Source organism: Nomascus leucogenys, chromosome 2 (genome assembly GCF_006542625.1).
Source record: "Nomascus leucogenys isolate Asia chromosome 2, Asia_NLE_v1, whole genome shotgun sequence".
Lineage (NCBI taxonomy): Eukaryota > Metazoa > Chordata > Mammalia > Primates > Hylobatidae > Nomascus > Nomascus leucogenys.
Genome location: NC_044382.1, coordinates 29,154,610 through 29,172,116, shown reverse-complemented (window position 1 = coordinate 29,172,116; position 17,507 = coordinate 29,154,610). Strand labels below are relative to the sequence as shown.

The 17,507-nt window shown below is 37.2% G+C and overlaps 1 protein-coding gene across 4 annotated transcripts in view; it reads right to left on the bottom strand.

Annotated features, from left to right (window-relative positions):
• CSNK1A1 (casein kinase 1 alpha 1) overlaps window positions 1-17,507 on the bottom strand; it is a 57,744-nt gene that overhangs the window by 14,363 nt on the left and 25,874 nt on the right. For 2 of the 4 annotated variants that reach the window (XM_003266626.4, XM_030826758.1), the window contains exons 3-8: window positions 16,727-16,853; window positions 11,953-12,051; window positions 9,447-9,530; window positions 4,704-4,843; window positions 3,428-3,506; window positions 1,175-1,249 (exon numbers count right to left, since the gene is read on the bottom strand). In XM_003266626.4, coding sequence (XP_003266674.1) covers window positions 1,175-1,249; window positions 3,428-3,506; window positions 4,704-4,843; window positions 9,447-9,530; window positions 11,953-12,051; window positions 16,727-16,853 — 604 coding nt within the window. The remainder of the gene's footprint in view (window positions 1-1,174; window positions 1,250-3,427; window positions 3,507-4,703; window positions 4,844-9,446; window positions 9,531-11,952; window positions 12,052-16,726; window positions 16,854-17,507) is intronic. The other 2 variants (XM_003266624.4, XM_003266625.4) reach the window with 1 other exon arrangement.

Genomic DNA, 17,507 nt, shown 5'->3' with positions numbered 1-17,507 from the left:
AATTGTTGATAACCTTTCTTTTCCAGCACTAGTTTAGGCTAAGGAGAATATTTCTTACTTTTTCTAATAGATTAATGAGGTTCTATTGAAAATGTTTACCTGCCCTGTTTATTTACCCCCCGCCCCATTTTCAACAGATTAGAGAGCCCTAACAAACCAGAAACATAAAACACTTATTTTACTTACTTATAACGTTTATTTAACTTATTTTTTATTATTTTACTTATTTTTGTTGTTGTTGAGACAGGGTCTCACTCTGTCACCCAAGCTGGACTGCAGTGGTGCAATCTTGGCTCACTGCAGCCTCAACCTCTTGGGCTCAAGCATCCTGCCCCAGCATCCCCAAGAAGCTGGGATTACAGGCATGCGTCACCATGCCAGGCTAATTTTTGCATTTTTTGTAGCGATGGGGTTTCACCATGTTGCCTAGACTGGTCTCGAACTCCTGGGCTCAAGCGATCCACCCTCCTCGGTCTACCAAAGTGACTATAGCTGTGAGCCACCGTGCTTAGCAAAACACTCACTTAAAAAGACTCCTATGTTAAAAGCCCTTGTTAAAGATATTTAGAATAATAAAAACGTAAATTTAAAATGGTGAATAGCTACCTAACTCGACGTTACAAGTTCCAGAGCTGGCAAATAAAATGTTCCTTTTTCTTCTTGGATCATTCATTCATTTATTCACTCATTTGAGACAGAGTCTTACTCTGTTACCCAGGCTGGAGTGCAGTGGCACAATCTCAGATCCTTGCAAGACAGCCAAGATTGCACCACTGCAATTGGCGCCTCCCGGGCTCAAGTGATCCTCCTGCCTCAGACTCCTGAGTAGCTGGGACCACAGACGTGCATCACTGCACCCAGCTAATTTTTGTATTTTTGGTAGATAAGGATTTCACCATGTTGCCCAGGCTGGTCTCGTGGAACTTCTGGGCTCAAGCGATCCGCCCACCTTGGCCTTCTAAAGTGCTGGGATTGCAGGCGTGAGCCACTGTGTCCAGCCGGACCATTTATCTATTAAGGTAGAAATGCGTTTTCCCTGTGTTGCCCAGGCTGGTCTTGAACTCCTGGGCTCAAGTGACCTACTGCCTTGGCCTCCCAAAGTGCTGGGATTATAGGCGTGAGCCATTGTGCCTGGATCATTTATATTTTTTTAATATTCATCATGTATACTCACCTTACATAAAACTTCAACAGGCGTGGACATCTTCTTTTCACTAATCTTTTCATATTTTTGTTTCTTTGTTGCAGCCTGTGGAAAAGAATAAAATAAAAAAGATATACTCCGTGCTACTGAGAAGAACCATAGTAGTTTAACGCACTAGACATATAAACATGTACCTGTGAGATTCAAGAGAAATTTTAACCCAGAATTTAAAAAAATCAAAGTATAATACATCTAAAAAAAATTTTTCCCAAACTGTTAACTTCTGATGTAAGTTTCTTCTCTAAGAATATAATTTTAGCTATAGGGAAAGGGTGAGTCTAATAGGAATATATGGATATTAGATTTAAGTAAAAATGGCTGGGGCCAAAATTGAAAAGCATTTTCTTTCTTTCTATATATTTTTTTAAGGAGATGGGGTCTCACTATGTTGCCCAGGCTGGAGTGCAGTAGCCATTCACAGGCTCAGCAGTAATTCCCTGTGGCCTCCAACTCCTGGCCTCAAGCAATCCTCCTGATTCAGCCTATCAAGTAGCTGGGACTACAGGTGTGCATCATCATACCCAGCTGAAAAGCACTTTCTTTCCTTTTTCCTTTTCTTTCTTTGCTTTTGTTTGTTTGTTTTTTTGAGAGAAGGTCTCCCTCGGTTGCCCAGGCTGGAGTGCAGTGGCTCGATTATAGCTCGCTGTAGCCTTGAACTCCTGGGCTCAAAGCAATCCCCCCAGCTCAGCCTCCTGAGTAATTGGGGCTACAGGCATGTGACATTACACCCTGCTATTTTTTTTATTTAAAGTAGAGGTGAGGTCTTGCCATATTGACCAGGCTGGTCTTGAACTCCTGGGCTCAAGTGATCCGCCTGGCTGGGCCTCCCAAAGTGTTAAAGATTATAGGCATGAGCCACCATGCTTAGCCTGAAAAGCATTTTCTTAACCCATGTTCAACACAAGGGCAAAGACATCAGATTAACACAAAAAAATTTGTTCATCAATTAGTGACATTAATAAATGGAGTTAACTGTATAAGTCACAATATTTTTCTAAACTAAAAATACTCATATTAGATAAAGCTACCTACCCAAGGAGTGAGCACTACAACTAGCTCACAGCCCCTCAATAAATACAAGTATTCCTTCAAAGAACTGGTAAGGTACCAAAATAGCCATTAAAATTTAGGACACACCAACAGTGGTGACTCACACCTGTAATCCCAGTACTTTGGGATGCTGAAGCGGGAGAATCGCTTGAGCCCAAGAGTTTGAGACCAGTCTGGGCACTGTGAGACAGTGAGGTACTGTGAGACAGTGAGACCAGTGAGGCACTGTCTCTACAAAAAATAATTTAAAAATTAGCTGGGCATGGTGGCATGTTCCTGTAGTCCCAGCTACAGGTAGGAAGCTGAGGTAGGAGGATTGCTTGAGCCCAGGAGGTTGAGGCTGCAGTGAGACAGGCATTCCGGCTTGGGCAACAGAGCAAGACCATTCCCCACGCCCCTACCCCCACCCAAACTAGGACACGGTGATTTATCATTAACACACCCTCACAAAATTAACAGTAAACTCCTAGCTAATAGAAACAAAATGTTAGGATATGTATTGCTGATAAACAGGTCTTGCTGTACATAAAAACATAGATTTTCAATATAATGGCAACACATCAAAATGAGAAAGTCTCCACCTTTCTTAGTCCATGCCTACTTCCATCTAGATAGAGCTACTGGCTACCAGTGGGTACCAGCTTACTGTATCTCAGAGGACACTGTTCTTCAGCTGAACTAAGTTCTTTTTTTTTTTGAGACGGAGTCTTTCTCTTTCCCCCAGGCTGGAGTGCAGTGGCACGATCTTGGCTCACTGCAAGCTCCGCCTCCTGGGTTCATGCCATTCTCCTGCCTCAGCCTCCCGAGTAGCTGGGACTACAGGCGCCCGCCAACACGCCCGGCCAATTTTTTGTGTTTTTAGTAGAGACGGGGTTTCACTGTGTTAGCCAGGATGGTCTCGATCTCCTGACCTTGTGATCCGCCCCCCTCGGCCTCCCAAAGTGCTGGGATTACAGGCTTGAGCCACCGCGCCCGGCCTAGCTGAACTAAGTTCTTACTGAAATGATCTGGTTTCATTTTCCCATATAAAAGGTAAAAAGTAAATTAAGGTTAATTCTTTATTATCTCAGAAAAATCTCAGACTTAGAAAGGACCTTAAATCTTATCTTCTCCAATATATATTTTTATTCTAAAAAAGAGAGAGAAAAATCTGATAGTATGAGTCTGGTTTACCTTTAGCCCTTGCCATGGCAGGCTGGTTCTATTAAAATACATCAAAACATATCCTAATGATTCCATGTCATCTCGGCGACTAGAAAAGAGAACGTAATTTTATAAACTGGAACTATTATTATGAAAAACATATGAAAAGAAAGTCAAGTACCCAGAAGAAATGTTCCCAAATGAGGAGGGAACACTATTTGGTGTCTTACGCAAGAAGATACTTATTTAAGGTGATTTTTAAAAGTTCATGTGTTACCTACCTCTAAACAAAACTTATTCCATGGAATCCAAAATCAGACAAACGACTGTCTTACAATTTAATTTTAAAAGAACAAAAAGGATTTGGCTAAACAACCCCCTAAATGAGCTTAATGAACCAAGCAGGATGACATTTCTATGTTTTGCAGAAACTCATTAAAAAAAACTTCAGGAGTACTGGAAAGGAGTTACAACTTAAAACTAATTGAACATCTATATGAATGTATTCATGCATACATATCTATATACACGTACAAACAAATATATATTTAGATATATATATATTTAGGGATAGGTAATGCCTTGGCGTACAGAAAAAGTGACATTACAGTTTAACCTAGATCATTCAGATATTCATGGATATTTCTTAAGCCTGAAATTCTTGGTATGAGGTTCTTTAACCTGGAGGCATATCATTGTTTTTTCCACTTATTACTTCTATGCTTGTTTTAAGGAGCAAAAAGTGACTGTAAAAGATGAAAGGAACTTGAAACTCTAGAACTCATGTGAAGAAATAGGAAGAGAGCAGAGACTGTGACATTTTTTTACTTTAAACTAGATCCTATTAATTTACATATTTGAGTGAAGTATAACAGGAGATGGTCCATCAACCCACTTTTGGTTTATTAGGACACTGATAACATTTTCCTTTTAAAAATAAATAATGCATTCTTCCCAAACTCAATGTGAATTACTAAAGTACAAAAAGCCCCAAATAGCTTTAAAAATATATGTACTATCTTCAGCTGCAAAAAGAAACGTCAACATTGCACTTATGCTTCTAACTTTCTATCACGCAGTATTTTCCCCCCAAGAGACAACCTTCAACAACAACAAAAAATCCAAAAGACCTCATTTAACAGTCTTCTCTACACTGGTTAAAGCAGCAGGTAAAATGATTAATAAGCATCCTTCAAATCCTCAGCCAAGAAACACCCTTAGACATTGTAAGAAACTAAAATATTTCAAAAACCCATTGATGGCTTCTGCTATGGCTATGATAAGCACATTCCATTTTCGAACTTACCTCTGCTCAATACCAAGATGTGCATTGATGCTAGCATATCGGGCAGTGCCAGTGAGGTTTTTATCTTCTCTGTATGGTATGTGTTGCCTTGTCCTGTTGTCTCTGTACTTTTTGGCCAAACCAAAATCAATAAGGAATAACTTTAAAAGAGAAATACAGAAACATTAGGTTTCCAACCTTGTTCAATTAAACTGCTTCTTATTTATTAAATGGTATCTATTCTTTGCATTCATATATATCAAAATAAAGTATCCTAAGTATTAACAGAACAGAAAATGAACAGACTTAACACCCCCCCATAAGCTTTTGCTAGTCTTCATCAATAAATCAAGTTAAAAAAAAAAGTCTAGTAGTTTATCCTTGTCGTTTGCAGATTTCACAGGCCCATTTCATTACATACTCAGGAACCTGTCTTTATAAAGTAAGAAATGTATACATGCTTGACAGCAGAAGCAACAAGTGTGCTATTTGTCATAATGACACCTGACAGTCTGTACACCTGTTACCACTGGTAAACAAACATGAGGTTTCAAAATCTAGATATAATGGCCGAGTGCAGTAGCTCATGCCTATAATCCCAGCACTTTGGGAGGCTGAGGCGGGCGGATAACTTGAGGTCAGGAGTTCAAGACCAGCCTGGCCAAACATGGCAAAGTCCCATCTCTACAAAAAACACAAAAATAGCCAGGCGTGGTGGCACATGCCTGTAGTCCCAGCTACGCAAGAGGCTGAGGCAGGAGAATCGCTTGAATCGGGGAGGCAGAGGTTGCAGTGAGCCAAGACTGTGTCACTGCACTCCAGCCTGGGCGACAGAGCAAAGCTCTGTCTTTAAAAAAAAAAAAAAAAAAAAAAAAAAATCCAGATATAAGCTATCTGAACTCTTCCCTCCTACAAAGGCCACTCTTTTAAATGTGCCAACAGAATGCTTGTTATCTACCCTAAAAGTCTGACACTGCCAATGAAACCAAGACTTTTTATTAAAATAAAAAATACTACTTAGCACTGACATTATACAAATGGGTCAGGTTAAACTTCTGTAAAATTTAACAAGTTGATATAAAAATCCCCCCAAAAAGCGCTTAGCATTTAAATCAAGGTGGCTTACAATTAGCAGTTTAAGTGAGCTAACTAAAAACAAAAACTAGTGTTTAGAACAAAATAACGTTTAGTGTTATTACGTCTATATGGTACTCAGGGAATAAGGTATTCATTTATAATGTAGCTAACTGTTGTATGTAATTCAAGTTTACACTCCAGAACTTAAGCCTTTTATAAGTAAATAACTATTTTTATGAAAAAGAAATCCAAAACAGATTCATATTTACCTACCATATGAAAAGTAATAATCTCTACTTAAAATTTTGGCTTTTGTCATAAAATCACCTATTATGCTATATTTTAATAAAAGTTAATCTACAAATATTAAGCTAGGCAGGTCTATGTGCCCTTACACTATGTAGCCCTAGTCTATTGTTCTCTAGTTATTCCTAAATTTTGTAGTTCTTCTCTCCATTAGGCTATTGGGTCCCTTTTGCCAGTTTATAATTTGTGATGTGCTGGGAAACTCGATCACCTAACCTGCAGATTTCATGTCAATAAATAAAGCAAGTTACTGATTTAGGTTATAAAGATCTGACCAAGTACCTCTCTTAGGAGCATGAGTAACATCTATTTCAGCCAAGCATTATAACCTATTCTCAATTATACTTTGGACAGTAAAGACACTGACAGTTGAACTTCAGTCACCATGTCAACGAGATACTGATTTTTACTTAGTCTACTATAAAAGAATGAAGATTAAATTATTAGTAAATGTTAACTGGATGATGAAGACTCTCAAAGTAAAAAGATTAAACTCCCTTCCTAAGCAATCAAGTCATTACAGGAAAATTTGTGTTGTAAAACACTAAGAAATAAAGCTTATACTTTAAGTTTCTCTTGATATGAAAACCAGATCAGTACACAAATATTAAAATGAGCAAAATACATTTGTTAAGCAAAACAAAAATGATGATTAAGTTCTGCAGATTCATAGTGAAAAGAAAACATGGGGAAAATAAACACAAAAGGACATTCAGCTTCATGGCATTTTAAAAAATATCTCTAAGAAATATGTAGACATTGAATGAAGAGTGATTAGTACATAGAATTTCCTCCAGTTCACATTTTCTAGGATTGCTTCCTTTGGTACTTTAAAATGAAGGACAAAAGGGACATGACATGAGTATGTCTAACAGTTTCATTCATGTCTAAATCTACATTCAATAGCTCCATTTGTGACTCAATAACCAGACACTTTCTCACAACCAAAATATTGCTTTATAAAAATTCAGTGTTCGCTGGAGAGTTCTTTCCTCCCACAACGCTAAAGGAGGAAACCTTATTTATCAAGAAAACTACAAATATGTAAACACAATCTTCTTAAACATCTCAATCTAAAAACAAAAATCTAAAGAGCAAATAATTTTAAATGTTCTCCTCTTATAAAAACTGAAAATACGTCAGGAAAAAAATGTTAGTACTGAACAAAGACAGCCTATTCTCAGTAAACAACTGAAAGGAAAACTACTTGAAATTAAAAAAGGAAATAAAACTCTTGGTGGTTCATTACCTTCGGGTACCTATCAAGCTTCTTTAGTAGCTCTCTGTATGCTTTGCTGTTTAAAACTAATAAATATAAACATATAATGGAAATGTTTACATGAAACCACATGATGCCAAAGATACAACCAAAAAGCTGTAAATATGTAAAGGCAGAACCAAATGAGGAAAAGTCAGTATCAAATAAGCATACGATAATGCATTTTTATTATAGGCTTTTATGTGCAAAGACATAGGCACTTCCTTCAGTGAGTCAAGCTCCTTTTCTGTGGATTTTTACTAACTACATGCTATGAGTGAAATTTGCACCCATTTTAAACAATGCAGCCTATTCTTCAAAGGCACAGGGAACTGAGTTGAGAAATAGGGGATAATTTGACCAGGCGCAGTGGCTCATGCCTATAACGCCAGCACTTTGGGAGGCCAAGGCAGGTGGATCACTTGAGGTCAGGAGTTCAAGACCAGCCTGGCCAACATGGTAAAACCCCGTCTCCACTAAAAATACAAAAATTAGCCGGGCATGGTGGCGCACACCTGTAATCTCAGCTATTCAGGAGGCTGAGACAGAATTGCTTGAACCTGGGAGGTGGAAGTTGCAGTGGGCCGAGATCGCGTCACTGCACTCTACACTCCTGCCTGGGCAACAGAGTGAAACCCCGTCTCAAAACAAAACAAAACAAACAAAACAAAAACCCCAAAAAACAAAAAATAAAACCAAAAACCAAAAAAAGGGGGGGGGGGATCATTCCATAATTCCATTCAATAGAGGCACATTTTCTTCAAAATCACTATGGCTAATTTTAGTGTTTAGTACTTGCAGCATTTTTTTTTTCCCTAACCAGGGGTCATAATTTCCCTTGCCCTTCTAAAACATTCGCAAGGTCACTTTACTAAAAACCTAGCTAACCTGTATGTACAAAATCTAAACAATGTAATACAACTTTCTTTGTAAATTATTAAATGATGCTACAAAATGTAAGCAAAATATGTGAATGGGTAAGTAAAAATGAGGCACTATAAAACTAGTTTTATTCTTATAATATGCCTAATGATCCACCAACTACTGTCTTCCCCCCACCCCTTACCTAACTAGTCACAATACTTGATACTTCTTTGCCTGAATAAAAATAACTCTGAATTTCTGAAACCTTTTTTAATAGCTGGAAGTGGTTCCTGGAATAAAGCTGGGCAGTATGGAAAAAGATTAAATGATTATCCAGATGGACACATGTGGATAATTTAAGGTATTACAAAGTATGTTTTTTGTTTTTTGATTACTCATGCCAATACTTCCTCTTCACTGTATACTAAACTTAATGATTAAGATTCATTTGCTCAGGAGCATGAACATTTATGAACTTAAATTTTGTGATAAAAAAGCTATTTAACTTCAACAAAAGTATAACAAAATATGAAGAGTTCTACTTACAAATTTAGAAAATTAGTAGGGTGTTTACCAGCCTGCCAAAAACTAAATTTAATATATTTCAATGTATTACTAATGGTAATCTACCATATAGCTTGATAAGTGCTTAAGCTATGTTATTGTTATATTGTTAAGAATGCAGTATCTTCTAGTTCCAGAGCATATAATGCTCTGTAAATATCCATTTGCTAGAAGTTGAGAATACAGACTAAGGAAATAAGTTCTAGAAACACTAGATCTGAAATCTGATCTACACTTACCTGAAGTTCCTTAGGGAAGGGGAAGAGAGGTGAGGTAGAATATATTCATTATACAGCACTAATGAACTGAATTTAAATATATTTCGTGCATTAAGTTGTGTAACTCCAAATAAATTTTTAAAAACGAAAAATCTATCTCAAGTTTACTATTAGGTAAACAATTTCAAAACTAGACCAACATCATTTCCTCATATGTATGTTAGAGAGCTAAACATAATATCCTATTTTCATTTAGCTTTTTTCTAAACTTTGTAAGTTTTAAGCAAAAGCCACAAAGAAATATCTTAGTAATGTTATGTTTGCCAAGTATGTCTGAATAATGCCAACGTAAGAGGTGCTTGAGCAAGATCTACATTCTCCAGAATTAAAACAAAACAAAAATCATCAAAATAAAACAATAAAAAAGAAAAGCACATGAATTTGGGATTGAGGTTGGAATAGGAGACAGTTTCAGACCTGGTTTAATCCTGAGAAAGATGGGTCCTGAGAAGTACTAACAGTCATGCTTCTTTTCCTCTTCCCCACTGGAGATTCTAAACACTAAACAGACAATAGAGGGTGGCAGTGCATCAAACAGTATTGCTTACATTGCAACAATGGCCGGCGCAGACAGGCAACACCGAGGCATTAGAGAAAGAACAGGGTAGCCAAATGCCATCCTTCTTCCATCAAGCACTGTAGCTTCTCAGTTTTCCAAATAAGAATCACATGCTCAGGAATATTTGAATTCTGGAAATTACTCAGGTTTTTAATGCCACTATTTTGTGTCACTGCCTGAAACAGGGATAGCAATGGTGACATTTGGCTCTTTAATATTTTTAATCAAAAATGGGGAATTTAGATCTGCAATCTTTGGTACCACAATCTGCCCTTCCCCCCCAAAAAAAGATTGTACGGGGGAAAAAAATCTTCAGTAAGGAAGAGGTAGAAGGCATTTAGTCACCTTAAAATTTATTTTCGTAAGCATGCAGGGCTGATTACTGAAAGAGATGAGCAAATTCACTAAGGTTGGAGTGGCCACTCCTAAATATCAAATTCAGAACAATTTTCCAAATAAGAAATTTAACTGTAAAAATTGTCCTCAAAAGCCCCCCAAAACCTTTTTTTCCCCATGAATAGAAAACTACTGGAACAAGCTGACCAAAGAATCCAGTCTCATACAACTGGCATTTTTCAAACTACAATACAGAAAACACTAAAAATCAACTACATAAACAAAACACTAATCTAAAATGTTCAAGAGCAACATTTAGCATTTGAATCTTAGTTGAGTAAAACACTTTGCTTCTACGCCAGGGCCTCTCTAAAACAGTGTTAAACAGCAAGCAGCTCCACAAAATTATTTTTAATATCTGCAAGGAGAAAAGGAGACCTAAACCTCCTAAAAATGTTTTCACCACTAGGTAACTTACACTTCCTTAAGACAACTATGTGATTAACAAGCTATTCTTAAGGGGGCTGTGGGGAGGGGGGGCGGGGAGGCAAAGTGAGATCTAGGTCATCATTTAAATTTAAGGCAAAAACCAAACCATGTACTGCAATGTCGACGATGCAGAATAGGAATCACATGGTGATAATGGGTTTTTAGGGGTAAGAAAACGGGAAGGAGAGGGCTGGGAAATTGCCAAGAAGATTGGAGTCAAATGGACAAAAGTGCCCCAAAACTTAAGAACAGTAATTTTTTTTTTCAATTGAATTACCAGGCTTTACAGTAATAAAAACCTGGATACTTCAGAGAAAAGCTATAAAATATTTTTTAATGCAACTTGGGAATGACAAGATAAGTTATGTGTATATTTAAACACCTTTCATTATTTAAAGCTCAACAAAAAAATTTAATTTCCTAAAACCTAATCAGACCAACATCAGTATCTCACATTAACAAATAACACCAATTCTAATGGTAATGGCTCCCAGTTGGCATTCATACAGGCAAACAAAGGTAAACATTTATAGCTAGACCTAAAAACACCAAACATTTCCTAATAGTTTAGTAAAACAAATGGGCATCTTCCTTCCAAAAACAAAACAAAAAAGCCACAAAAAAAACAAAAAAAGCCCCCAAGTTGTCCTGAAGTTGAGAATTTCTATCAGATAGATCATCAGATCACAACATGCTTAGTGCATTGCCATTGCTGCCTGTCTGCCCGAGCTCAACATAGTATCGATAAAGAAAGCAATTCACTCAGTAAGACTAATCATTACAGAAAAAAAGTCAACACAATTAGTTTCTAACTGCAATCATGCGCCACTAGCTAAATCCCAATCACCCCATAAGTTGAACCACTCTCAGAGACCCCAAATGAACACTAGTTTTGTTGTATGAATGTTCATTTCACTTGTCTATATTTTCCTTTAAAGGGAGAGGGAGGGGTGGAGAACTCACCCAATTTGGCACCCAAGTAAAAAACTGTCAACTACTTTTGAAGCAGGCCCAAAAGTTATCCTTTTAAATACACAAATTCAAGGACTGAAGAATTCTCATTATCGACCATGCTCAGTCAGCAAATGTTAACACCATGGTGACAGATAAGTCAGTGTTCCCACACTGGCACAAGCACATATATTATAAAAACCCACACTTCAGAGCCAAAGGTTAAAATCTGGTTTTAAGCATTCAGGAAGAAAAGAATATGGGGGTTTTTGCTATTTTTGTGAATGAAAAATAGATACAACTGTTCAACAGTTAAATAACTTAGACAACTACAGTTCATTATACAGCCCTTAGAATTTTATATTTCCATATAGGTAACTAACCTCGGTTGGGTAAGTTGAAGATAATTTATTTTAAGTTACTAAGTTAATGGAGTTAGCTGATTATCCTTATAGCACAATCTTTTAAAGCAACTGTCAACAGCAAATTCAACTTACTACGGCTTTTTAAAAGATTGAAAAGTTTACCAAAGCAATTCTTGTCGAAACTTTACTCTTTGTTCTTTCATGCAAAGAGCATTTGACTAACCTTATTACAGTGACGCCCAATACCCATTAGGAAGTTATCTGGTTTAATGTCTCTGTGTATAAAATTCTTTGTATGCACATATTCAATTCTACTGATCATCTGGAAAAAAAGGAAGGGAGAGATAATTGAGTTAAGTAGTAAATGAAAATCAACACATTATTTCTTAAGTATTTCAGTATCTCAATTATTTAGAGTTCACAAAGACAGTGCTAGAGAAAATGAAATGGAAAGGACAACTAAGTTCTCCATTTATTTCTAGGTTAATGGATACCTAAGCATATACCTGCTGTGTCCTTTGGCTTTACCTTCTAGTATTAATGATTAAAACCATGGCAGGGTCTAACCCCATAGAAGGACTTGGTGTTTGTGATTTTCAAATAATAAAAGGAATACCTTTAGAATAGTTTCAGTTGCTACAATAAAGGAAATAAAATAAAAACTTTCCACACTCAAAGCTAGGCCTTCTAAAGTAACCTGTTAAAATGGCCTGGTATTACCCAGACCTAATTCCATGTTATAAGATATACATATGCACACAAACAGATACACATATACTTGGGAGTGAGGTATGTTGACAGATTGGCAGATAAAGCTATAAGTAGTTGTTATAATTCTTATATAATCTCATTTCAAAAGTTAAATATTAAACATGCCATTCTTAAAAGCTTTCCTTAATTTCTTGGAAATTATGCAAAGTCAAACGCTATAGCTCAAATATCCTTTTTAATGGCTACAAATATTCTGTGGTAGAGATGTTATGTCTTCCCCAACTCACAGTATTCTCACATTGTTTTCCACTTTTTCCTACTATAAATAATGCCATTAATAGACATCTATATTTACCCACTAGTGCTTTTATTTCTATGGGCTTCAAATCCCATATAATTATGGGGAGTTGCTGAGTTGAGGGTGTATTTTTCATTTTGATAGATAATATCACACTGCCTTTCACAACAGGCTGTAACAATTTGGATTTACTCTTCTTTTTTTTTGAGACAGGGTCTCACTGTCACCTAGGCTGAAGTGCAGTGAAGCAACCATAACTCACTGCTGCCTCAACCTTCCAGGCTCCAGTGATCCTCACACTTCACCCTCCGGAGTAGCTGAAACTATAAGGTGCATGCCACTACACCTGGCTAATTTTTTTGCGTCAGCTAATTTTTAATTTTTGGTAGAGATGGGATATCGTTATGTTGCCCAGCTGCTCTTGAACTCCTGGGTTCAGGAGATTCTCCTGCCTCGACCTCCCAATGTGGTAGGATTACAGGCGTGAACCACCATGTCCGGCCTCGATTTAGGAGTAATCCTTCCATGAGGATTTTTCATTTTATTTATTTATTTTTGAGACAGTCTCTCTCACTCTGCTGCCCAGGCTGGAGTGCAGTGGTGCAATTTCGGCTCACTGCAACCTCTGCCTACTGGGTTCAAGCAATTCTCTTGCCTCAGCCTCCCGAGTAGTTGGGATTACAGGTACCTGCCACATGCCTGGGTACTTTTTTTGTATTTTTAGTAGAGACAGGGTTTCTCCATGTTGGTTTCGAGCTCCTGGCCTAAAATGATCCACCTGCCTCAGCCTCCCAAAGAGCTGGGATTACAGGCGTGAGCCACTGCGCCTGGCCCTTCTATGAGGATTTACTCTTCTATGTACTGTCAAGCTCCACTCTTCGACGATTTTTCTTTCGGCCTATTGCCTTCTTGTTAGCTTTTAGGAGTTCTCGTCATAAAACAAACAATCTTTTATCTGTCATTATGTAAACAGATTTAAATTAAGTATTTTTTATTTTGACTGCTTATGGCATTTCTTGTATACAATAGAAGTTTTGTGTTTTTTGGTTTTTTTTTTTTTTTTTTTTTGAGACAGTCTCACTTTGTCACCCTGGCTGGGGTGCAGTAGCGAGATCACGGCTCACAGCAGCCTCAACTTCCGGGGCTCAAGTGATCCTCTCAGCTCAGCCCCCTGAGAAGCTGGGACTACAGACATGCGTGTTACCATGCCCAGCTAATTTTTATATTTTTTGTGGAAAGGGGGGTATCGTTATGTTGCCCAGGCTGCTCTCGAACTCCTGAGCTCAAGTGATCCTCCTGCTTCTGCCTCCCAAAGTGCTGGGATTGCTGGCATGAGCCATCACACCCAGCCTCTATCTTTTCTAGAAGACACTTACTTAGAAGTTGTATTTTTAAATAGATTCCATATCCAAAGACTGCCAACATTATCTTTCTGTCCATATGTTCTTGCTCTTCCCAGTAGTATGTGTTAGGATTCTATTTTTTATTTGTCCCCATTTTCCCCAGAGCTTTTATTATCATGAATAAACAGATTCTAAATTGTACTCTTCTACCTTGACAAATGTCTTCTGAAGCCAAACTAGTAATCTCTGGCTTGAACAACTTACACCTGTTACCTGTCATCTACAGAGCAAGACTTAGGTGTCAACTACCTTAAATGAAAGCTTTCTTGTATCTCCCTTCCTCAGAATTATATTTTTTCACATTTGTTACCCGAGTACCCAACAGAGACTTCTACAACTCTAAAACAAAGATGGAACATCTTATTTTTCCATCTTTCTTTATTAGACTCTAAGTTTCTTTCTAGAGGGAAGAGACTAATTCTTATTTTTTTGCCACCCCAACCCCCAGCACTAAGTACAGTGGTAGGCTCTCAATACATGTTCAATGTATGGATGCTTACGTGTTACTGAACAAACAAAACATAAGCCACAACTCTTTTATTAGGATTCACTCATATATGTTAGTTAAAACATATTAAAGGCTTTTTTTTTTTTTTTGAGACAGTGTCTCGTTCTATCCCCCAGGCTGGAGTGCAGTCATGCGATCTCGGCTCACTGCAATCTCCACCTCCTGGGTTCATGTGATTCTCATGCCTCAGCCCCCCGGGTGGCTGGGATTACAGGCGTCAGCTACCACGCCCGGCTAATTTTTGTACTTTTAGTACAGATGGGTTTCGCTATGTTGGCCAGGCTCGTCTCGAACTCCTGACCTCAGGTGATCTACCGGCCTTGGCCTCTCAAAGTGCTGGGACTATAGGCATGAGCCACCAAACCTGGCCCATATTAAAGGCAGTTAACGTAAAAGAGATGGGGTCTTTGCTCTACTGCTCAGGCTGGAGTGCAGTGGCATTATTATAGCTCACTGTAGCCTGGAACTCCTGGGCTCAAGAGATCCTCCTGTCTCGGTCTCCCAAAGTGCTGGATTACAGGTGTGAGCCAGTGTGCCAGGCCACTTTTAACCTTTTAATGCTTGAGTCTGTTTTGTGCCACAAATATCACAATTTGCTCACATTTGGCTTGAGCCACTGAGTATTTTTAAGGTTAAGAAGCTTGGGGAATATCAGGTGCTGATTACAGAAAATGGGCACTACTTTCTAATCCTTGGAATTATAGACAAAGTTTTTTCATTGATCTATAATAGTTGTATATATTTATGGGGTATGTGTGGTATTTTGTTACATGTATACAATGTGTAATTATCAAATCAGGGTAGTTGGGATATCCATTACTTCAAACATTTATATTCTGTGTTAGGAACATTACAATTCTTCTCTTCTAGCTATTTTGAAATAAACGATAAGCTATTGTTAACTATAATTTCCCTACTATACTATGTTAATACTAGAACTTATTCCTCCTAACTGTATTTTTGTGCCCATTATCCTGCTTCTCTTCATCCCTCTGAATTTACAAACTCACTAAAATTCCACCTCAAATACCAAGTCTGTTTATCTCATTTTACTTTATGACATTTACTTGAAAGAAGCTCACAATGATGCTTTGGGTAATACATAAATAACAGTATTAAAAGGCAAGTGATAAAGCAAATAAAGGTAAGTGATAAAACAAATAACCTGTGTTCTCCTTTCCCTTTTCCTCATTTTATTTTCTTCTGTTATTTTCCCTCTTCCTTTTTATGTGATAGCCAAATCTGGACTAGAGAGCTGTCACAAACCCTCCATTATATTTTTAAATGTCATTCTCTTCATAGTACTTTTATAAGCACACTGAGTTTAACTTGAAGCATTTCCAGCATTTTCCTGCCCTTAAAGGTAACAAATATTGATCAAAATAAAAAATTATACATGTCTTGATATTTACCAATTATTATCTTTATGTATTATCTTTTCCCTTAAGGTTTGTTCCTTACTCTATCTTTCTCATTCCTTAAGATCGAAATATCCAAACTTTGGCTGTAAAAACCATTTAATCTAACCTACAGCCAATGCATCAATCTAATTCATGACATCTCCAAAATTTCCTAGGTCTTAAGTAACACAAATGGTTGAGAATCCATTACTCCAAGCAGCATCTACTTGGTCAAAAAATTCTTCCTTATATTACTTCAGGACCTTTTTATCCTCAAAAATATAGCTTTTCTAAGAGTCCCACACATAATACATAATATTCAATTTTGCTTAATTTAACAAAAATGTCAATATACATTTATCTACAATTATATGCATACATACACTCTAAACCCTCCAAACAAAATCTTACAATAACCTGCTATATATGACACTAAAACTTCATCTGAAGGAGCAGATTGAAAACCACTAGTCTATAGATGAGTAAGAAACCAAGATAATTCCAGGTTTTGTCTTATTCCCATAGGAAAATATCTACAAGTCACATTATTATTTTTTTTCTGCCTATGCTAAGGTTAAATAGTGATACACAGGATCTTAATACTCTGATTTATGAATAATGAAATTCCAGTCAACAGTACTATTCTCAGTTTATATTCTAATCAAAATTTCACATACCTGGTCAGCTAACATAAGTACAGTTTTCATTGTGAACCTTCTTGAACAGAAATTGAAGAGGTCTTCGAGGCTAGGTCCCAGAAGATCCATGACTAGTACATTGTAGTCTTTTTCCTGACCATACCACCTAACGAAACAAAAGGAGAAGAGAGAGTATTACAAAAAGCTATCACTTAATATCATCAACCCTAAGAATAATATAGTTTTCTTTCACTGACTAGGTATTATTTAAGGCAAATGTTCCCTACTCAGAAGACGAACCCACTAATTAACTACAAGGCCCAAGACAAAACAAGGGTAATGAGACTTTTTTTTTCCCTGTCATGCAACTCCATTCTCCTGTATAGATAGGACATGCATAGTAGCCTTAACACTCCTGTTACTAGGGCAGCTGAATTGTATACCCACTGGCCACAGATTCCTGTGGCCTTTACCAAATTCCTTAATCTCACCTGAATTTACTTTGTAACTGAAGATGACTCTATCAGTCATTACAAAATGTTTCAGAAAGCAAAGATTTCTTTTATCTGAACTTCCATTCCAGTTCCTACCAAACTGCATTTAATCAATAATTACTTGTCCTTATTCAAAAAGGAGTCACATTTTTGCTTGGTTTCAGATCATAGAAAATAACCCGTATAACACAATGTAATGACATTTATTTGCTTTTAACTGGAATCATGTTTTAATTATCCTGGGCTGTATTACTGTATACAATGTGTCCCTAATAACTCAAGAAGTATCAACTGCCAATTTCATTTATCCCAAGGACTGAAAATCA